At 42.8% G+C, this 24,445-nt stretch overlaps 1 protein-coding gene across 3 annotated transcripts in view; it reads right to left on the reverse strand.

Annotated features, from left to right (window-relative positions):
* dclk2a (doublecortin-like kinase 2a) overlaps window positions 1-24,445 on the reverse strand; it is a 44,833-nt gene that overhangs the window by 8,308 nt on the left and 12,080 nt on the right. For 2 of the 3 annotated variants that reach the window (XM_079998557.1, XM_079998559.1), the window contains exons 3-10: window positions 11,076-11,205; window positions 7,696-7,797; window positions 7,022-7,072; window positions 5,510-5,604; window positions 2,708-2,795; window positions 1,954-2,059; window positions 1,038-1,095; window positions 76-195 (exon numbers count right to left, since the gene is read on the reverse strand). In XM_079998557.1, the coding sequence (XP_079854683.1) occupies window positions 76-195; window positions 1,038-1,095; window positions 1,954-2,059; window positions 2,708-2,795; window positions 5,510-5,604; window positions 7,022-7,072; window positions 7,696-7,797; window positions 11,076-11,205 (750 nt within the window). The remainder of the gene's footprint in view (window positions 1-75; window positions 196-1,037; window positions 1,096-1,953; window positions 2,060-2,707; window positions 2,796-5,509; window positions 5,605-7,021; window positions 7,073-7,695; window positions 7,798-11,075; window positions 11,206-24,445) is intronic. The other variant, XM_079998558.1, reaches the window with a different exon arrangement.

The raw sequence follows: 24,445 nt of genomic DNA on the forward strand, positions 1-24,445 counted from the left end.
TGTGTGTGTGTGTGTGTGTGTGTGTGTGTGTGTGTGTGTGTGTGTGTGTGTGTGTGTGTGTGTGTGTGTGTGTACCTTGACCAGCTCCATCACCAGGTAGAGCTCGGCTACAGTGTCCAGCTCCTCCATCAGCATGATGATGTTGGGATGCTTCACCCTGCGCAGCACGGCCACCTCGCTCTCTATCAGGTGCTCCTGGAGGGAGGGACCAGATTTGTTTTTAAATTGTATTAATTGAGTATTATAATTTTTTTTTTTTTTTTTTATTCATAGTTTTCATACTTTCCCAAGCATTTTTAATACTGTATGCATACTGCACATACATGCATATGTATTTTGATTATGGATTTCTTTGGCCTTAAAACTGTTGCCTTTTCTTAATTTCCCTTTTTATTTTTGCTTCTTTTTGTTTTTATATATATATATATATATATATATATATATATATATATATAAATAAATAATTCCAATAATTTTACTTTATTTCTTTCTTCCTGCTCTGTTTTGCACAGTCTCAGTCTCCCTTTTATCATTTCACAGCACTGACTGCATGTGACAAATAAAATTATTCATTGTTCATTTTGTCTTCATTCTTATCTTAACCACAGTCTATCGCAGCCGGAGGGTTTCGCACTGCCAGTGACTGCTGCTACTTCCTGTGTTTTTTACAAGTAAAACTCTGAAACACAGACGCAAATGCAGTTCAGTATAGTAAGTTAAACACAGTAAAACACACCACATTGCGGACAGACTGCGTTTGAATTGGTGTTGGAGGATGAGAGGCATTTTTGTCCGGTGGGTGTGGGCCAGTGGAGATTATTTGTGGGAGGCCATTAATAAAACATGGCGGTCTAATGTAACGCTCTGGAATAAGAAGATCACACACACACACACACACACACACACACACACACACACACACACACACACACACACACACACACACACACACACACACACACACACACACACACCTGTGTGGGTGTTAATAATGCACAGCGGAACACTAACATTTGACCTGGAAAATGGAAACACACCTTTCCACTGCACCTGGCCTTGTCGATGATCTTCAGTGCAAACTCTTTTCCAGTCGACCTGGACACAAACATTTCAATTGGGACACTAGCTCATTCAGTTCATTCTCGACTGATTCGCTTGCACCTTTGACAAGTACATTGTAAACAAAACAAAACAAAACAAAACTGATTTAATAGATTAAATCCACTTATTCAGCGTGGCTCTGTGGAATACTCCATTCTGATTGGTTCATTCGGTTATTTCTGAATAATGACCGCTGTGTGCTGATAAATGACTTCTCCCCGCCCGGGTCCCCGTCCCTCATCTCAAATTAATATTTTGTCCAAGAAGCCGCGTGAGTGGGATAATGTTCAGCCGCACGGTCATTATCGTTAAATAACCCCCTTCAGGGTGATGGACGTCCTAATCACCCTGTGGGCGGGGGTTATTTAGCGATAATGACCGTCTGGCTGCACGTTATCCCCTAGTTATTTCCTTCACACACACACACGCAGGCAGAATAACACACACACACACACACACACACACACACACACACACACACACACACACACACACACACACACACACACACACACACACACACACACACACACACACACACACACACACACACACACAGGCTGATGAAGGAAGCAGAGTCTGGTGTCCAGTGCACTAAATCCTCGTCATGACGCCTTAACAGCCTTGAGGCTTCCACACATGGAAATCAGTTGAACTAAATATGTTTTTTTTGTTTCCTTTCTTAGCCTTAGACACTAAGTAACAACCAGTGCGTTTGCATGCACGTATCACTCAGGATACGGCGGTGAAACCCATCAACGACGTATGCAACGGAGGTGAGACGAGAAGGCGACGTGAAGGCGCCGGACGGGAACTCTCGCTTTAGCCGACATGGCGGGCGCTCCCTCTCACCTCTCCACACACTCCTTGACCACAGCGAAGTTTCCGTCGCCGATCACCTTCCCCACCTCGTACTTGTCCAGGAGGGTAGACGTCGGCGGGCAGCGGTTCCCGTTCACTGCCGAGGAAGAGCCGAGGGTCACGAGAGGGGAAACACCGGAGCGCGGTGGATCTCCCAGCATGCGACGGGAAACGACCCAACACACGCAAACACATGCTCGCGGCTGAACACACACGGGCCGCAGCCGTCCAGGTGGACGCGCTTCCGGGTTCTCTGCAGCTTATCCTCCGCACAAGGGAAGCGGAGGAAACGGGGGTGGAGGAGAAGAGCAAAAGAAAAGGGAAACAAGGGGAGGAGGAGGAAGAGAGGGAAGATGAGGAGATGGGAAAAGAGATAGGGGAGAAGAGATGGAAGATGAGGAGAGAAGGGGGAGAGGAAATGGGAGAAAAGACAAGAGAGGAGGAGGAGGAGAGACAGGGATAGTGACGAAAAGAGGAGGAGAGGAGAAAAGACGAAGAGAACAGAGGAGAAGGAGGAGCAGAAAGGGGAGAGAATAGAAAAGAAAAAATGAGGGAAGGAGGGGAAAAAAGGGAAGAGAAGGGAGGAGGAGCAAGATAGAGGACCAGAGAAGGAGGAGGAGAGGGGAGCAGAAGAGAGCAGCAGGAGGAGAAGAGAGGGAAGAGGAGGCGAGAAGGAGGAGATGGGAGAGTAGAAGGGAAGAAGGATAAAAGGAGGAGAGAGGAGGAGTGGAGGAGAGCGCTGTACCCTCGGGGCTGAGTCTCTCGCTCTGCTCCTCGTGGTCGTTGGACGATCCGTTGGCATTGGGAGCGGAGGCGTGGTCTGAAGGAGGGATCTGGAGGAGGGAGAGAGAGAGAGAGAGAGAGAGAAAAGTGTTCACAAATCACCACGGCAACCTTGGATAACGAAAGGGGGAAAAAAGGAATTGAAATACAGATGAAAAAGACAGGAATACAGGAACAGGAATAAACAAAAACTTTCTAAACAGGGAAGATCCAAATTCCCAAAACACCATGATTAAATACGCCTGGCAAAATGTTATTTTTTATTTTTTTTATTATATATATAGTTTTTATTTTTATTTTTTTAATATTTTTTTATAAAAAATATTGTAATTTTTTTTCCAGCTTTTTCTAAACACTCTCCCTAAAAAAATTCTCTTGCAGAGTTCTCTGGCTGAGTAAAGGAACAAAACACACAGAGGAAAAATGAGTCTTAAATCAAACTTTAGAGCCAAAACCAGCAGTAAGGCGTGGGAGGATAATAATACTACTAATAATAAATATAATAATAACAACAACAACAAATATGATAACAATAATAACAAATAATAAAACAATAATAACAAATATAATAATAATAATAAAATAATAATAATAATAATAACAAATATAATAATTCTGTTGCTTTTTGTGTTACATGGTTGTTTCTCTGCTGTACAATTGGCTGTTCGTGTTGTGTCTTTGTAGGTAGAGGAAAACAGACTCTGTATCGAACTCTGTCGAAAATAAATCTCAAATTTATCATCGTTATCGTGGAAGATTTTATCGTGAAAATTATCGAGCTCGTCGCCCAGCCCTTCCATGAAATGAGTCGCACATTTCAGTGGTTTCCAGTGGACGAAGTTTTAAGAACTACTTTTTATTGTATTTTTCATTAATCCGGGAAAGTAATGGGGACCACAGATTTAAAATATCAGTCGAACAGATCTACTAACATCTACCAGGTAAGAAGATACATAAATATACACGTAAATCGATAGTTTGATAACTTATTCCGTTGCCCAATGGACAACCCTAACCCAACTGGACATTCTCAATCGGAATCTGCACATTTATAATAAATAATATGATGACGTCATAAAGCGTCTTACCATAAATCTCATCTCTTTCATTTTCGAACGAGACGTGTGACGTGTCAGTTAACCAAGACGAGCTGAATATTTCGGGTCAAAGTTGTTCTGTTTTTCACTAATATTGGCTCCGAATGTGGATCGATTTGGATGGAATTTAATCAACCAGATCCTTGCGACATACCGGTTTAAACGTCACCTCAACCGTGTTCCTAGCTTATGTCTTCCAGATCATTTTAGCTGGGTTTGCGCATATTTTGGTGTCAGACTTACTGGCTTGACTCTGTAATATCGATCTAAGTTTTTTTTTTTTTTTTTTTTGCTAATATCTGCTCCGTATGTGGATGGATTTGGATGAAACTTCAACCATGAGGTCTTTGTGACACCCCGGTTCAAACAAGATGTAAACCGTGTTCATGTGTTACAGATAATTTTAGGCTTCAAAATTCTGAGAATTTTTGCCCGAACAATAACAATAGGGCTGCCGAACAATAACATGTTACACACATTTTATTTATTTATATATATATATATATATATATATATATATATATATATATATATATATATATATATATATATATATATATATATGGTTGGTTTTTTGTTTTTTTTGCATCTGCCAGGAAGCCTCTTCTATTATGGAGTAGGTTCCTTCACAACTTCTATATTTTGTGCTGTATAAGCTCCATAAGATGATTTCCATGTCCCAGCAGCTCAGATCAGGATCTGTAATTTATTATTTAGTCTAAAAGCAGATAACTCTGCTACAGTGTGGGAGAATGGCCCTGCTTTGGAACTGTCCTTCCTTTTTTGGAATACACGAGAAAGCTTTTCGTATCGATAAATTTGTTCTTTTTTTATGACCCCTTGGACCAGAGTTGTTCCCTTCTAGGGAAGCAGCTTAGATACTTAAACGCTCAATGGATGAGATTACTTTGCAAAACCTTCCCTAAAATACACTGAGATTAAAGCGTGAACCTTTGAGTCCTCCATCACTGACTGAGGAAATCCCTTTATTAATGATTCTCTCTCTCTCTCTCTCTCTCTCTCTCTCTCTCTCTCTCTCTCTCTCTCTCTCTCTCTCTCTCTCTCTCTCTCTCTCTCTCTCTCTCTCTCTCTCTCTCTCTCTCTCTCTCTCTCTCTCTCTCTCTCTCTCTCTCTCTCTCTCTCATATATACATACACATATGTATATAAATATATAGCAGCACAGCTTATAATATTACCAGTTAGAGTCGAGATATTCGTGGTAAAATATAATAACATAATTGATTTTCACAATATGACCAACCCTAATAAAGATTATGATCTTTAATTAAATGTTGTGGACATGATATGCAGGAATCAGAAAAATAGAAAATTATCCTCTGCTCTCACAAATAGTGCAGAATATATAAAGTATCCGTGACTTGTGTATATATATAAAATTTCATATCATTTTTTTTTCTACAAATTAATATGAAATAAAAACTAATATTCACGCCATGTACTCTCAGTAATATTTGCATCGCTTAAAATGAAGGGATGAAAATAGAGAACAGCATCAACACATGTACACAACAGAATGTCAGTCGAACAAGTCAAGTTACGTTGTGTAGACCCAGTTCAACTGAGTTCAACTGGCATACGACGGGTCTCGGAAGCGTTAATGGGATATGGGAATAAACCTAGTTTGCCTTGGATGCGGCGACTCACCTTAAAGCTCTGCAGGGTGCCGGGGCTGGTGGGGGACAGGCTGGACGACTTGGTGGATTTGGGGGTGGAGATCTGACTGACCGGGATCCCGTTCACTGGACGATCAAAAAACGAGAAGGTGTAGTAGGGCGACTCAAAAATAGCTTGTTGACAGAAAGAAACTTCAGAGAGAGAGAGAGAGAGAGACACTTGCCATTTCCTAAAACAAATAGGTAAAGAGTGATTTCCTGTGGTTGTCCTCAGCCTCCACCCGAGGACTATCGGCAAAATCAGCCAAAACCATTAATTCAAAATATAAAACGCAGATTTCACTTCACTTCCATGACGCCAAAGTACCTTATTGACCAAACCAGACCCTAAGACAGCTCTTTTTTGGGGTTTCTTCTCTGGGATTTACATGATAGAGAAGTTGGAGTGAATCACTGTGAAAATCCCTCTTGAGTTTTCCACGCGCAGGCTGTGCGCAGTAGAAAGATCTGCTTTTTCCCGAATGATTCATTCCCCTCGCGGTGCCTCGTCTCCTCTGGGTTTCTGGCACAGGGGCCGGGACACACTACGTCAAACTGCAACGGGTCAAACTGATCTGAGCCTCGCACCACCTCCACACAAGCTGCATCCCCACTCTAATAGTAGTTACTGTGTTGGAGAAAGGTTTTGTCAGGTTTCGTTTGATTGAGGATTGGGAAGGAATGCTGCAGCGCCGGGCTACAGAAGTGTATTTAGACTGGCGCGTCACAAGCGTTTGACTCATGCCCCACTTGAAAATCTCAAAAAATGTTTGCGGCTTCCCATTCAACACTGGCGATGCATTTTCAAAGTAAAAAAATGTATACAGTTAAAGTGGACCTATTATGCTCTTATGGTCGCTGAGGTCCCCAAAACAGCTTTTTTTAAGTATTTGCTGAAAACACCACTCAGCTTATGCATTAGAGCCATTCTAACGTGCCTCTAAATCCATTGTGTTCCTGACGCTCTGTTTAAATGGGAGGAGCCTCCCCGCTGAGGCACCGAGTTGTGCGAGCCAATGGGGTTTGACCATGGATTCCGGGTTTCGTTCTCCTTACGCTAACGCTCACTGATTTCACCTTATCAATCCACCAAAACCTGTTTCTGTACAAATTTGAGGCAAGATATAAGCTACTCAGTTCCTGACTCTTCGCTCATATGAGATCGAGAAGACCTCATTTAAAAGTTTGTTTCCGACTGTAGTTGCCGCGCTCAAGCTTGTGAGAGACATGGACACCGCACCGGGACTCTTGCACCCGGGGATTTTTTTGGTTTCATGTAAACGTTGGAAAAAATAAAATAAAATAAAAAAAATAATAATAAAATTCAACAATAAAAACACACTATTTTTATTGGTTTTGTTTGGAGAAATACGCAGTGGATCGGCGGATTTAAGCAGATTTCAACTATAACAAAAACAATATGAAAATTCTGACCCAAATTAACTTGAAATGTTTTCTATACATTATGGATCAAAACCAGTAAAAGTAAATAAAAGCGACTGACCTGGGGATTTGATTGGAGAATGGCTGGTGGAGAAGTGAACGGGTCTTCTAGCTACGAGAAGGAACAAGAGTTAAAAACAACGTGAGACGGAGAGCAGAGGATTGAGCAGCTCCAATCGCACTTTCCACCTCAAACTGCCGACATGTTCAAATCTGATCAGAAAGACCCAGGGGTCACCCCCGTCACGGGTCTCCGCGGAACAGGGTCTCTGTCTCTCGCTGCCTCCCCCCCCCCCCCTTGTCCACGCATTTACTGCCAACCTGTACTGCCGCTAACATGTTTCTTAAGGCCTAAACGTTTGCCCTATTGGACTGCACTGAAGCACAGTGAGAAGCTGCAGCAGGGTGGTAAGTTTCTCAATATTAAAGTGTTCGGCAAAAACAGCTATGAACAGTTATGAATGTAATTGTAACTTAATAATACTCTTGAGTCATTAAATGTCATTTAATAATGCCTAGGTTGTAAAATAGGAGACCTAGCCAATGCTTTTACACTTCAATACAACTTCTCGTTCATTTCAGACTTGACTTGATTGAAGTATTGACTCATTGACTTTCTAATTGATGACCCCTGCCACTCATTTCTGCTGAGACCAGCACGAAAATTCTATGTGAAGTTTCACCAAATTGGTCCCAAACGTCTCGGTTCTTTGTACTTTTCGAGCGGTGCGATACCTGCTCCCGGTGACTTGCTGCGTCTTTGCGATCCAGGACTCTTGGATCCAGCTCTGTTTGGTGTTGCAGAGCGGCCGTGGGACGACTTGAGCACCCTGCACTCTGCGGAGACCAAGCACAACATGCTTCGTATGAAAAACCCTGTTAATGGAGTTTTTACAGGTTTGTACGCGGGACGGAAAGGACGAAGGAAACCAGAGAGAGATGAGTCGGAGGATGCAGCAATGAATGAACGACTGAATGAACAGCTCCAATGCATGAGTCGCCAGCTTAAAACCCAATTACATTACATCTACAGATTGGACGGAACTAAATAGGACATCAACTGTGCATAAGACATCAGCATGTCCTCCACATGCATGGGACTCCTTTAAAGAGGAATCGAAGGAATTTCTTCATTTTTCGCCTAATGAGTGAGTCTACAGCGGCAGACAAAATCCAGAAAAACCGTGACAAATTGATATGCATCGGCAGTCGTGGTATCTGTCTCACACTTGGCGCTGGAAACCGCTGTGGTGGCGCTACAGAGGTTTCCTCTCAAGAAGCAGATGTTGTTGCAGGGAAGCCGCTGGTAAAACTGTCATGGCTGCTGAGACGCTGTGTTAATGAGCGCTTCACTGTAATGATACAACAATACATACACACGTTGCTATTGTGTGTTGTGCTACTGTGGGACAGTAAACCCCTGGTTATCAGCACCTACTTATCTCACTGATTGATGGGTGGAGGGGGCGTTGGGTTCCTCCCCACATGGAGCACATGTGTAAGTGTGATGGTGCACATGTGCTGGGGGGAAAAAAAAAACCAAAAGCTTTCTTTTTCAATCTAGATTATACAATTGTAATTATATTTACCACATTAGAAATGATATCTATAAATATTTATAAATTAGTTATATTTATCTCATCTGCAAGATTAATATAAAAATATCAATATTAAAAGTTAATGCTAACGAATTTTCTAAGTTAATTTCGAACCTGTACACATTGTGAATATTGTCCATTGTAAGTACACAATATTTACATTCATTACATTGATATTTTACAAATATGACTTAATAATATCACTGATCAATATTGTAATATTAAAAATTAGTGATATTACTTATTCAGATCCTAACTAGCGTTTAATGTAGATATTTTCACATTCACATTTCTTTGAAACTATTTCTATTCTTTTTTTTTTTGCTTGTTCTGTATTTACTGAGGGTCAAATTCACAGAGAATGGATTGGGGCACCACCATCAATTGCGCCCGCTATCTACACCGTCTCAATGTCAAATTCACAAAAGACATTGCGCTAATGATATGCCAGTGCAAACATGCCCATAAAGTTTTGTTACTGGGTGCAATTTGCCCTTGTTTTGCATCTGATCGCAATTATCCATGTGGCAAAATATAAACGGTGGCTTTGCGCCAAGAACACTGTAGACAAGACAATGGCAAAGAGAAGGAGAAAAACGGGTATCAATGGCTCTGGGGACGCGGCACAGGGCACGGGGCTTATAAAATAAATACATTAAAAATAAAAACACTGTTTTTATTTGTTTCGTTTGGAAAATGGGGAAAGCCCAAATGCATGACGGAGAGGAAGCGCTCTCTCCTCTCCGCTGCGCATTCCCTATTTGAAGCTGACGACAAAAGAAAAGATATCACACAATGCCTCACAAGTTTCTCAAATGGGACACCCCTTATAAATGCGCTTCAATTACCACCAGGTTTCTGCAGATGGTAATGATTTCACTCTAACTGTGTGTGGTTATTAGCGCTGGTGTATGTGACTTTGTGCCTTTTTTTTTTTTGCAATGAGGCTCATTTGCATAGAAAGGGACCAATTTTGCACCAAAGGTATGAACAATACCTAATTTAAATACATGCAAATAGCACCGGAGCACCGAGACGCTATTTGCTTGGCAGCACAGTTAGGGGTGCATTTCACCCTTTGCGGGTGTTTTGAGAATTAGACGCATTATTTTTGAGTTATTTGGACAGGTTTAGCGGCTGCCAAAAGCCACACAAACCTTTTGCAAATTCCCCCTTGAGAGTCTGTGAAAATTTTAGTCAAACTGTAGGCGTACTTGGCCATTAAAGCCTGACTCTGATTTAACTGTTGTTACTTTTTGCATCATTTACCTGTATAAGCCTTAAATTCCCCAAAATTGGCAGTATTCATCATTCCTTCCCAGTATTTGATTAAGGAGCGTGCTACAAAGAAGAGCATCTTCTGTGACTTCAGAAGAGAAAAAAGTAAAGAGTTCTACTTTTCTCTCACAGACCTAATTCCCTAAAAGTGGAGCAGAGGATGAATGTAGGGCAGGCGCTTTAAACAGTTTATCGGACACATTTAACTCACGCTGAATCATTTAAAACCAAAACGGTTGAGTGTAACACAGGTGTGTACGTTTGTTAACATATTTATCTGCCATCTCTGGATTAACAGCCGACAAAAGACACAGCTTGAGGAATATTGGGAGCACTTTGAAGCGTTTCTAAATTTGTCTTTCTGTCGTCCTCTCCCATGAGGTTGGAGACTCTGCACAGCGGGGAGCTGCTCTGGAACAATGAGTGGATTCACTGCTTTAAAGAGGTCGCATCCTGCCTCTGGTCTTATCCTTGAAGTCGTCTTTTTACACAACAGGGAAACTTCCTCCAGTGCACAACACGCACGCACACTCACAGACACACACACCATGTGAACATGACACGTTTGGAGACACTGCGGGATGAAACGCCACCAACGCGACACCTATGCAAACACTTTCCTCACTTGAAGGCAGGAATGTGAGTAAATATGATGCCTGGCAACCCAAAAATTTTTTATTACTTTAACTCACATTTAATTTTTAATTTTTAATTTAATTTTAATTGGAGTTATCTTCAGCAGAAAATAGTTACTTTTTTATCACATTAAGAAAACGCATATTTGAATGTATGTACAGTATAGAGAATATACACATACAATTATTATTATCTTTTTTTAAATAATTTTTCATTCTTTTCAGTCTACAGCAATGTAGGAAATCAAAAAAACATTAAAAAAATTAATCCGCAGTTGGGCAGTGGTTATGTATATTTAAACCAAAAATGATGCATGTATATACAATTTATACACAAAAAAAAAAAGGCATCACACGCGACCTGCATCCTGCCTTCAACTTCTGAAAGGAAAAGGGGGTTTCCTCCGAGCGCTGAAGAAGAATGGTGAGGAAGGACGCCCGGGGTCACACACACACACACACACACACACACACACACACACACACACACACACACACACACACACACACACACACACACACACACACACACACACACACACACACACACACACACACACACACACACACACACGGGTGTAGAGTTAGTGTTAGTCAGGCCTACCAGTCATAAAGGCTGTGGAAGCCTTACCACTGTGATCCAACACAAAGTCATCCTGTGCGTAGCGGTACTTCTCTGGGCCACACGCAATGAACACGTCGTCCTCCCCAAAAAATTCCTGGAGACAGGTAATCTGGAGAGACGGGGGGAGGAGAGGGAGGGGTTGGTTATTATTTACAAGGCATAATGACTTTGGTGTGACGTCGGGGAAATGTTTGAAATCTTTAAGTTTAAATGTTTAATCTCTAAGAAGGTGAGTGTTATGGTATACGTAGGCAACCATTGTGGAGAAATGAGAAGTCCCCTGCGTGCCTGCAGTATACAAGTTATTATTTGATAATATTTTACTTGACAGATATTCCTCAAGAAAAAACAGGATCTATCTGGGATTTTGGTTCCCAATTATAACTTCTACATGTACAGCATCTATCATACACAACATGCAAGTCCTTTACATCAATGGAAGGCGATCGAAAAGTAATAACGACATTTCCTGGTGAAATTGTTAAAGTGTGCCGGCCCTGTTTGTGCGATGTTAGAGGTCCCCTTATAAGCCTACACACGTTTCCATGACGACTGGATTTCTTTGCGGCATTCTGTTTCTTATTATTCTTATTATCAATAATTTGTAAACCGCTGACCGAAACCTTCCAAAAAATGACAGCACATCTGTCGGGATCGAGCCGATCGCTTTGATGTACTTTGCGTGTTTGTGGCTTAAAAACTGTGGAAGGAGTAGTGCAGCGAAAGTAGCAGCGAGTATTCGGCTATACTAATAATAAGATGTGCAATTTGTGTGCAGCGCTGGCAGAAAACTTGTTAATAACAATAATAATACAATTAATAATAACTGTGATGGAAAATTCTCTATCCTTATATATATTCTTAGATTATTCTTTATCATATCTCCTGTATAGGCCTCATTTCGTCTCATCTGTTTTCTGCTGCGTCTGCCAGATACAGCCTGTGCAGGTCTCACTCTCTACCACTGTGCAAGGGCTCCTTTGTCTCCACTAAAACCTTTAATTGCGGAAAAGGGCCAGATGTGCAGAGCTTCATCTCCCCTTCTCGTTCCCTATCCCGCCCGAAACTGTAAACTGCCTGTTATCTTCAATGAGTACACATCATGTATTATTGTATGTATTGCGAAACATGCAGTTAAGGGCTGGTGAAGGGATGCTCCCAACTTTGAGTGTATAAGAAAAAAAACAAAAAAAAAAAAACTGACTCCGACACAGACAATATGGTTTTCACCGCTTCCAGAGTGCCACTGTATTGTTCTCATTTGTTTAGCAAAATTAATTCCGTGAATAGAATCTCAGTTTGTTACCTCACCAACCACGCAGCGAAATGCCTCTGACAAATTTAAAAAAGAGAGAAAGAAAATGCATTGAGTAAAAAAATAATATTGAGCTCAATTTCACTTTTCGGGTCATCAATTTAACTGACACTGAGGGTAAGTGAATGAAGGTGAGTTGCGAACGAAAAATGCCAAGAACGTATTTTTCCGCTCTAAACTGGATTCAGGAGCTGCACGTACTTCAACATTAATGTACCTGTCAAACCCAAATACAGCTTCTCTGACATCCGCCAGGATAATCACTTTGCTGCACATGCATCAGCACTTGCTGACAGTGGTTTACAATCAGGGAAAGGGAAGAGGCTAAATAAATATTATTAAATGAGAAAATTATAATAATGTGACACCATGAGGTCAACGCTCAACTGACATTGGTCAAACTGCAGCGTCATGAGGGGAAGGACATTTCTGTCGCAGAGCTCTCTCTCTCTCTCTCTCTCTCTCTCTCTCTCTCTCTCTCTCTCTCTCTCTCTCTCTCTCTCTCTCTCTCTCTCTCTCTCTCTCCTCTCTCTCTCTCTCTCTCTCTCTCTCTCTCTCTCTCTCTCTCTCTCTCTCTCTCTCTCTCTCTCTCTCTCTCTCTCTCTCTCTCTCTCTCTCTCTCTCTCTCTCCCTCCCTCCCTCCCACCAGCAGCGGGAGAAACAAGTGAGGGAGGTAGTCACATTCTGAACTGCTGGTTCCTGCTCTGTAGGTGGACAGGCAGGATGATAGAAAGGGTTTAAAACATCCCTTCATCATCACACCTCCACATTAAAGTGACTGCACACAAACACTAACACACCACATAAAGTGCACAGAGGGAGAAAGAAGAGGAGAAGAAGAAGGGAAGGTGGACGACGACTGGGAGGCAGATGGAAGAGAGAGAGAGAGAGAGACAGAGAGAGACCTGGGTACTGAACTGTCTATCATTTGAGAAGGGGGAGGGCAGGATTCTGGCATTAAACATGATCCAAAAGAGCTGCAGAAGGATACGCTACCAATTTAGATGACACATACAGTGTGGCATCTATAGCACTCAGAGAATATTGTGTGATTATAAATCTACTTCCATATTTTCGCAGTTTTTACATAATCACTTGAGCGCAATTATTTGAGCGGATCGCAATCGTTTGCACCATCGCTAAGATTCCTCAATCATGTGTTTCCATCCAAATGTAAGGGCAATGTTAGAAATGTTGCAGTGAGCAAAATGTGAATTAAATGAGTTTCCATCAGTTGAGTTGAGGGAAGTCAACAGCCTACCAGTGCCATTTGTCAATACAGTGGTACCTTGACTTACAGGTTTAATTTGTTCCGTGACAGAGCTCGTAATTCAATCTGCTCGTATAGCAAATCAATTTTCTCCATTGAAATTAATTGAAATGCCATTAATCCATTCCAGCCCCCAAAAGAACACCCCAATTTTTTTTTGTTACGTGTTTTTAAATAAGAAATGTATTTATAAATAACAAATATTGTATAAAAACATAATAAAAGAGAATGTGTAGATAATTTTTGCCTTCTCGCAAATGATCTATCTCCAGCGAGCTGCTTCTCCGTCAACCACACCAACAGCAGATTCTCCATCTTTTCATGGACAGCGGTCCGCAGCTTAGACATTATTTTAACGCCCTTGGCTGGCGTAATACCCTTTATCGTCTCCTTCCGCTTCAGTATGGTACATATGGTAGAAGTACTACGCTCGTAGTGCCTCGCCAGTTCCATCACACGCACACCTCGCTCATGTTTTCTATTATTTTGCGCTTTAAGCCAATGGACCCATGGTTCGGAAAAAAAATTGCCAAAATAACTGCACAAAATGCACAAATCGCGAGCACAAAACACAAAAGCGATGCTTCCACGCTCAGGTAACCACGTGAAGTGAAGGAGTGAAGACGCGGGATGGTGGCCGCATTCGCTGGCCACGCCCACCAGCGGCGGCACCTGAAGCTCGCTCCTCGTAACTCACATTTTTGCTCGCAAATCAATACAAAAAAAAAAAAATCAACGGAACGACAGCTCATAACTCTGAAAACTCGTATGTTAGTGCGCTCGTAACTCAAGGTACCACTGTATGCACTATTACACTGTTGAGCGAATTTATTCTATGCCACAGTTTTTCTGAATGTGGTTGAATCAAATGATTCTTGTCAGATGAACAAAAATGATTTGTATGAAAATTTAAATGTCTCATAAATAGTGAGACGTGTCTCAATAGTGAGTGTTTCACTATTGACAGTTCCATCCCGACCTCGTGTCTGAAACAAAAAAAACTCTTGAGGGGGAACAAATATGAATATCAATGAGTATGAATAAGACAGTGAGACTTTGTGTGCGTGTCTCTGTGTGGGTGTGTGTCTGTGTGTCTGTCTGTGTGTGTGTGTGTGTGTCTGTCTCTGTTTATGTGCATGAATCCCAGGCCGTGGCAGGTGACCAGAGCGCCCCGTGCAGGTATAGCTGCTCGCATTAGAACTAACCGGAAAACAGCCCTGTTAATATACAAAGACATAAGAATGCCTCCACTGGCCCTCCATACCGACGCCGCACACGTTACCGTACTGGCACCGCATGTGGTGTGAAAAATCTGGAAGGAATCTGGAATAAAAAATAAATTAAAATAAAAAGTGCCTTACAGTGAAGGAAAAGTATTTGTGGCTGTTCCAAAAATGACTAGCACAAGAGGATAAGTGGCTCGATTTGATGGTTTTCCTGCCAAGTGAAACATCATCATCATTCATTTTCAAGTAATACCAGGCGTTTGTTGGACGCCGTCCAAAAAGCTTTGAATGAACCGAGCCAATCACATCCATTTGGTGCAATTCCCAATAAATGGACTGTAATTTTTTTAGAGCATTTTTATAATTTGTTTTATAAGACATGTACAAATATATTAGTGTGGCAGGTAATCCTTACATTTATCCAAAGCCCCTATAGTCAATAGTCTTGAATGACCCCTGATATGAATCCATGTAACACCAACCTCAGTGGTAAAGTTATAAACTGATCAGATATTTCATTCACATGATTCAGAACATTTTGAGTCAAGGTTCATTGTAAACAATCCAGTACTTTTCCATTGTGTGTGTGTGTGTGTGTGTGTGTGTGTGTGTGTGTGTGTGTGTGTGTGTGTGTGTGTGTGTGTGTGTGTGTGTCTGGAGGTGAGCGCTGTCCAGTCATGATGACCTCAGCAGAGAGCAGCACAGTGTGACGGAGGGCGAGAAGGGGAGATGAAAACAACCCCCCCCCAACACTCGACCTGACACCCACAGACTGTGAGGCGTAAATCACCACAAATTAATTTGAATCCCAGTTCCAAACCTGTGCTTGAATGGAGATCCATCTGGGGCATGGTTAACGTGTTATTGCCCCGGGTTACACTCGCCCTAGTGCCTCATGGGAAATGCAGGCTCATTGTGAAGTGAAATGACTAGGGGGTTGGAAGATCATCAGTACTTATCATTTTAAAAATTAATAAATAAAAAGGTCCTGGATTCTCTCTCACTCTAACTCACACACACACACACAGTCAGTATTGACTGATATTAACAGAAAAACTTGGATAAATTAAGTCGCCACAGATTCTGCATGATTGATGCAGTGGACTTTAAATCCTCCAGACTACGACGACTCCAGGGGGCTGTTTGGGCGTCGGACCACCAGCCGACACGTTTGTGTTTGGGCGACGCTTGTCCTGAGCGATCAGTGCACTGAGCTGTCGGGGGGGCTGCAGTGGCTGGTTGCATGTCTGGCGGCGGCGCGGCGGCATGTTTTGACTGAGTTTTGCCCTCTACCATGTCACTGTTTGTCTGTTGACTGACCTTTACGTGCCAGCGCCTTCTTCCCTGCCTCTTTTGCCCTTCTCGGCCCGGCAACAGAAAGAAGACGGGTCATGGTCGATAGCGACACTGTGATCTGGTGTTTGTTTGTGTATGTGTGGTATGAGGGCTGAGTTTTCTCACGTGCCAGACCTTGTTCAAAAAAGTACATGAAATGAGTCCCTACGGGGGAAAAACCTGACCAGCGAAACCAGAACGATAACATGCTAATTAAAACGTGACATGGCTGACCATCGACTGCCAGGCACTCAATAAACCCTTTTAGAAAAAGACCGTCGGGATCGCAGATGACTCCTTGGCTGATAGCCAACACACACTCGGCCAGCGCGGATCAATTCAATTTCTCCCGTAGCCGGTGGGAAGACAAGCTGAAACATCCAGTCCCGACACCAACGTTCTTAAACAAGGTTTAAAGGCACCATATCCCCGCAACACTCCGGAAACGGGGCCGGGCTCAAAACTTGAGTCGGCCCCTTCCAATCTCTGGTTTCGGGGGCAAACTCGGAGGGGCTGAAGCCCGGCAGTCCCTTTAGAAAAGGACTGCTGGGACGCGGGATTAAGGGCTGGGTATTCCCTAAAATCTCACGTTACGATATGTACAGTATGGCGATATAGAGGCCACGATATGATATGCATCACAATAGAGGCTCCCATACGATACATATCCAGATACATAGGCCATAATATGACGCATCACACTGCACAGGCCATGAAACGATACATATCACGAATCGCGCCCCAGCGTGTACACATCTATCCTGATATCTGTCTGTCTCTATATGTACAGTAGACTCTGCATTTCATCAAATCTGAGTTTTGGGAGAAAAACAAAAGTGCCAATTGTAACCTCGACGGTAAACATCAACTGTTTGGGTCGAGCAACTGAGAGATTGAAAATATCAGAAAGAAAATACCAACAAACCACTCTGCTGAAACGTCGACCATGTTCAGGCCATTGTTTCTACGTGATATTTACTAATGGATTTGCGGGGGTTAAAAGGAACTCCTGTCATCACGGTGTTGTGGGCTTTGTTCTACATCCTGTTGCGTTCAGAGTCAGTCTGTGCTCCAGCTACAGACACGACACGGTGGATGGTCGTCACGTCGCGGCTGACAGGATAATCGCTGTAATCACGGGGCTTCCCACACCCTCCATCCTCCCGTGAAGCTCCAGTTCATTTCGCTGATGGCAATGAGAGGCGGGAGGGTCAGGAAGAGTTCCAGAAGAGAGGGAAGCAGAAAGAGGAAGCGAGAGAGGGAGATGGACGGCGCGAGAGCGAGAGAAAGTGACAGCAGCTCCCCAAAAGGTCCTGTAGGTCCAGTAAAACACATGTATTCTCCACACAGGCCACGGAATACTTTGAAACGAAAATATAAGCCCTTCATTAGTTTGTCACTCCGCATTAGCCGTACCACTGATAAGCAATTTACTACGGTGTGTTTGAGAGCCATTCAGCGGAGTTAAAAGCTGAACACCCATTCCCAAAATACACGTACAACCTCATTCATACGAATCCCACGTGTATGGCGTTGTTCTGGAGACTGATCCACTCATCGAAATAGGGAAGAATACGCATGAAAGCTGTACCCATATCAATCTATACTGGTAGTCCTTAAATCCTTAAATGGGAAATCAACATTTTTAAACGTCGTAGGAAACAAGTATTTGCCAGTTTTGTTTAATGTCATTAAAACGAATTGAAGCGAAAGCATTTCTACCTAAACCCAATTATTTGATTATTGGAACCCAAGCAATTGGCATGGTAATCTTTAAAAAAAATAAAATAAAATTTTAAACAAAAATAAAAAAAGGTGTTTTAAAATAGATTTGGTTGACTGGTGAGCTTGGATGAGTAAGGTTGGGTTATAACTGTGCAGTGGTAATAGTGAAACACGACCATTCATTAAATTCCCCACGAAAAGGCTTTCAGGTTTGAAAAGGCAAAGTATGCGGCGTGTTCCCGTGGGTGTTACAGTATCTCTCCGTGTAAGTAACAACAGCTGATCCAAGCACGATGCATTTCTCACGAGGGACCATTTTAAATAATAGCAGCTCAATAATGTGGACATTGTTCACGTCAGTTCGAGCAGACATTCAAGATGGCAGTTTAATGCTCTCAGTTTAAAAACCAATTTAAGGCAATTCCATCTCATACCACACTCGGCCTGGTGGACCCCCCGCCCCCTCTTTCTTAAAATACTGTAATACCCCAGGCTATACACTTATACAGTACATGCTCTTAAAGCCAGAACACATGTTTTGTTTGGCACGTATCAATGAACAAACATCCACACAAGCACCCTTTCAGTGGTGATTACCTGATCACTTGAAGTATTAATAATTAACACCTCCTGCTTCCCGCTGAGGTGAAATTAAATTTGCAAGAGACGTCAAAACGTAATGGTGTAATCTCTATATTGACATAATATCCAGTCTCACAGTATTCTCGCCGAGATTCGCGGCAATTCCAGAACAAGATCCAGTAAGGGGCTACAGTTTGAGTAGTGACGGGGGCCTGTCGCTTTAAGGGATTACATTGTGGGTAATGTTGGAACCCTTTTGGCGCATGGCTAGGAGGAGGATGCGCATGACGGAGAGATGGCTGATGAGAGCCGATGCACTTGTTGCCTGTCACAACTTTATCCTTAGAATTACTAATCTGTGAGCCAATGGGGTTTGAGCGTCACTTCCGCGTTCCGCTGTATTTAGTCTGTAAACTGATCTCACCTTTCATCAGTCCGCCAAAATCTGTTTCTGAACAAATTTGAAGCGAGAAACAAGCAATCCTGTTCCTGAATCCTCAGTCATATAAGCTCTACAAGGCCTCGTTTAAAAGTTTGCTCCGACTTTCGTTGCCGTGCTTCAAGCTTGTGCACGGCACAATTTTGCTTGTGCAAAATCCCTTGCACGCGGGGATTTTGTTTCATGTAAACATCTGCAATAAAATTAAATAAATACATCTACAATAAAAACACATTTTTTATTGGATTTGTATGGAAAATGCACAGCGGATCCACCGCATACTTTTGTTTTTTTCAGAAAGAAACAGCTGAATATTTTTTTAAATACTTACATATACATCATCTGCAGTTTCTTCACGTACAGTTGGTGTTAATTTCTCTTTTTTTTTTTTTGTAAGATTTGTGCTGGTCTGTAAGCCAACAGAGCAGTTCCCGGCTGCGCTAGTTATTCTCCAGCCGTGGGTGGAGTTACTCAGATGGAGGGCGATTCTAATTCTACTGAGGCCCCAAGAGATGTAGGAAGGGATCGCAAATCTGATCGGCTTGTTTCACCGCATGTATTAGGAAACAGACGGCTCATAAACAACTGACTGGGTTGTCTTATTTCACAGTGTGTTTGTCAGAGACCCAAATGTATGTGCACAAGCACTGAAAAAGTGAGTTTTTCCAGAAAAGGTTATAGGATTTTTTTAATTCACTATTCTCCAAGATTACATTTCATCTTCTCTGAAATTAAATGCCCACGGATTAATATTGCCGTCATTCAAGATTTATTTAAGGAATGGAAAGTTATACGAACATTTGGAATTTTTACTTACTGCTACTTGTGGCTTCTAAATCCGTTCATCCGTGGTATAACCACTGGTAGGATATAACCTTTATCGGTGAAATTTGAACAGACATATAGTTCTTATAGTTCATATAGTTCTTTGGAACTAAAATATCGGCCAATATAATCGGCCTATCAATATATCGATTGGGCTCTGGTCCTCAGCCTACCGCGGTCACATGTAGCTGTATGAAAATGAGAAAGTGAAACAATAGGTGGGCATGTACTTGCTCTGCCTGTTGACCTAAATGATGGTGATTAATCCAGACTTGACCCCGAAAACAAGAATGTGACCGTTGCTTGGCCCAGCCCCTGGCAACAAGGAGATAGGGAGGTACAAGATGCAGGCTGACTGTCTTTGGCCTTTGTGCTTGTACTTTTCCATCTTAACAACACAACGGGCCAGGACTTGCATGTGCAAAGGGTCAGATTTTGGTTTCCATCAGTCTGTAAATGCCAGGAGCATTAGCAGCTGACAGGATATTATCCATATTATTTTAATGACAGGGCAAACCAAATTCAGGCTACTAACCAAAATAAACCACTAACTATTGGCACGGCCAAGCAGAGCAGCATGTCCCTGCTAACCCATTTAGGACGGGGCTAGCTCGGGGTATTGAGGCCAGCAGGCCATCATCATTACAGGCGTATCATGCGATGCCACATTTTATCAGCCTCACACACCCTCTCCTAGCCCCCCCCCAACACACACACACTAAAATCCTTGAAAATCACACAATATCACACAATATACGCTTTGTATATTGTAAATTGTACATTGTTTGGTACAAAGACTTCCTGTGTGATCTGGAATCGGTTTGTGTTATTAGTCTATCCATAATTTACAATATTAACGCTCTGGGGTAAAAAGAAAAAAAAAAGGCTTTGTTTGATCCAGGGACGGTTTCTGAGGGGGCCATTGTTGGGGGCCTCAGCCCTTCAAGTCTTCCCATTGTGTTAATTCCAGCTCCATGTCTGAGGGGGCTGGATTACATCATTGTCCAACACCCACCAGCTTCTCTTTGCTCTGCTGGTGTACACTCACTTTGTCTTCCTCCACAAACTCCCTCCACAGCTAATTGTCCCACACTTACAGTATGTACATTTATATTTATTTATATACAGATAAGAAGGTGGTTTAATGCATTGCAACTGAAAACAGATGAAATGCAACCTCTCACTGTTCTAATGTCGACTGACGAATGGCCGTTACTGTGACTTCATATTGTGGAATGTTTGCAAAAGAGTGTGCAAAAAAAAAAAAAAAAAAAAAAAAAGAATGGATTCAGCTCTGCAGTGGAAACTCCCTATCCAGTCCATCTCTTATCTCACTAGATTGCATTGTTAAGACAAAGACAGCATGTTTTTTTACAGGCCTGAGAGTATAGCGTATAATTCATATAGGTGAGAAAATGGATTTCATATACAGTGCTTGGCATTGCATATTCTTATTAGAGCCAGACCAATGTTCGATGTTCTGCTGGAAGGGCCTTAAAACAGTTGCCTGCCTGCCGCCTTCCACCCAAGATGTGAACTGAGACGTCTCCTTCCTCACGGCACCACGATGACCCGTTGTGTGGATTTGCAATTTGTTCCATTAACGCGGCGCTGGCCTACGACTGTGTCAAGAGTAAGATCAAGTGAAAGGAATCCAAATCACTTTCCCCACTCACCTTTTAAGTATAAAAATACACGCTAAGTAATCCCTTCTCCATCCGCCTAAAACAAACACACACACACACACACACACACACACACACACACACACACACACACACACACACTTTATATGGATTTGGCTTCCGATCCAGCACATTCATTTGCAACATCTACAAATGCAATGAAACCAACTACTATGATGACATTTGGAGGACAGGCCACTCCAAATGTCATTTTTAATGCCGGATTTAAAGCCACATCCACTCCTGGAAGCACGGCAGGCCTGTGAAGAAAAGAGAGTTCATCACCCTCTGAGCTTTTCAGAGCGCAACAGACTGTCCAGTCAGTCCTGCTCTTTTTACGATCACAGCGCTTCACAGCTGCACTGACTGCCCACGTCTCGAGGAGGAGTTCCACCCAACGGCCAGTTCAAGCCTTTCCGCCAGATTTGTGGCCGGCTCCTCTGCCTCTGTCATTCTGAGACGACTCCTCACTGAAATAAATGGACGATTACGGTTTCGCAGTAGCACAGCATTTGTCATGATCGCCATATACACAGTAGCCTTCTGTCCAGCCTTGGTTCAGGGTTTGCACGCCGAGGTCGGCCCACAAGGATACCAAAAAGGTAAAGGTATACTACATTTTAATGAACCAATAAGCCATTATGTAGGCATTTTTTTTACACAGTATTTATGGTTACCTCCCATGAGATAGCGGGCACTTAACATTGATTTGATATATTGAGTGTGTAGCATTATATCGTGCATGGTAAATTCATCTCCCAATCAGAAGGTCGCTGCAGCCTCCACGGTCACTCTGCGTCCATCAAGCTCCGCAACGGCTCCCACAGGGCGATGTTCTTTAACCTTCAACGGACACTTTGAATTAAACATCCTGTAACTTCCCAGTGTGATGAACAGTCCGGTGGCGGAAATTGGAGTGAGTTACTCAGCAAAATGGGTGCGATAAGAGGTGTGAAGTGGAGGGCAGGGAGAAGGAGAGATGAATGGCAGAGCGAGAGAGAGAGAGAGAGAGAGAGAGCCGTGTTGCAAGCTTATAGTAGTATGTATATAGTGCTTTGGGATTCAAATAAAATAAATTGTGGAGTTAAAATAATAAACACACACAAATAAAGAGTCTAAACTGCCTTATTTTCTCAAAACCCCACAAAACGGTCCTCATGAATGCTTCACCACAGGGGGTCAAGAAACAAACCCAAACCCCTTATATATCTGTCTTTCTCCTTTGGGCTCTCCTACCGGTACCAGGGCATTCTTCTTAAGAGGGCCAATAAAAGAAAAGATGAGATAAAGGGGGGAGGGGCGGATAATGGCTCGAAGTAAAGGATGGAGCTGTTATTTTCCGTTTGCCTGGTCAGCTTTGATATGTAAAGCAGACAGCTGAACGTTCTGGCCCCGAAAAAGCAACGTGTTCAATTAACATTCACTCAGAGCAGCAGCTTGGAGAGTGTGGACTGAGCCACGTATTGTGCTTCCTCAACGCGCGCACGCGCGCACGCACGCACGCACGCACGCACGCACGCACACACACACACACACACACACACACACACACACACACACACACACACACACACACACACACACACACACACACACACACACACACACACACACACACACACACACACACACACACACACACACCTGACAGCTGCACTTTAACCCTCCCTTCCACTTTATAGGTCTAATTATCCGGTGGTGGCCGGGACCCCGGTGGGAGGGTCTCTGTGACTGCATGTGTTTGTGTGTGTGTGTGTGTGTTTGTGTGTGTGCGCCTCGGGGGGGGGGGGGGGGGGGGGGGTAGACTCGCCCCTGCAGACATGGTGGCTGGGACCTGTGATTTGATTTTGGAGGAGCAGATGGCAGGCTGCTGCTGGAAGGCATCCTGTGTGTATAATGTGTGTGTGGGAGGGTGTGGGTGAGTGTTTTCAGCCCTGCTGAAGCCAGAAAGTACTGTAAGGCTTTTTATAGAGTGTGGAGAATTCTAACTGGTGCACGGAGTATTTAAAAAGTGGAGACGGTCAAGATATGATCAACTAAATTGTAACTCGAAATTTTGATATCTATATTTATTTTCCTCTTTTTCTGTTAGTTTTGTATTTTTAGCTTTGTTCACTTCTTGCAGGTATGTGTCATTGGAGAATAGTTGATTTAGAGAATGATTGATTTAAAGGCTGCTATTGTAACTGATTGGAAGCGCCCTTGGATATAATAAACATGTTGGATGGGAAATAATAATAATAATAATTTTAATCCTAGTATGGTAACACAAAGCAACACAATCGTGGCTCATCCCACAGCATTTTTAAAAAGAGGGCATGTCAATCCTGATAGGCAGCGACATAAATAAAACCTCCAGCAACGGCCAAGAACGACACGGGGACATCATGACGGACACGGCCGTTGCAGCCAGGAGGACGGCAGCAGTCAGAGTGAAAAGAGGCTTATCAGCGGGGAGAGTTGCACCAGCCAGGCTGTCAGATTGGCTTAGACCTGTCTGGTCTTGGAAACGCGACCACTATGCTCACGCTACCGGCCATGTAGACGCAGCAAGATCAACATGTCAAGTGAAATGGTAAATTGGACGGTGATCCAGTGAAATATCAACATAACTTGAAAAAAAATTAAAAATAATAACTGAGTGACAAGGGCCCTCTAAGGGTATCCACAGCAGGAAACTCCCTAATGCAGCGACCGCCTACTCCAAGGAACGTGTAGAGACTCTCACAAACGGTAAGCCCCGTATCCAAGTCACCCCGTGCCTTTTGTTTCTTTAGCTATCAACATCAAAGTTGGTACGGCCCCTGAGAGTGCTGTCCTTGTTGGGCCTGCCAAGTTTCAAGGTCTTATGCCACAGTGACTTGGTGGTAGATTAGATCAGAAAGAACATGAAACCAGAATTTTCATTGGCTAATGCTCGAGATGCACAGACTTTTTAACGCTCAAA

Source organism: Zeus faber (assembly GCF_960531495.2).
Source record: "Zeus faber genome assembly, chromosome: 4".
Taxonomy (NCBI): Eukaryota; Metazoa; Chordata; class Actinopteri; order Zeiformes; family Zeidae; genus Zeus; species Zeus faber.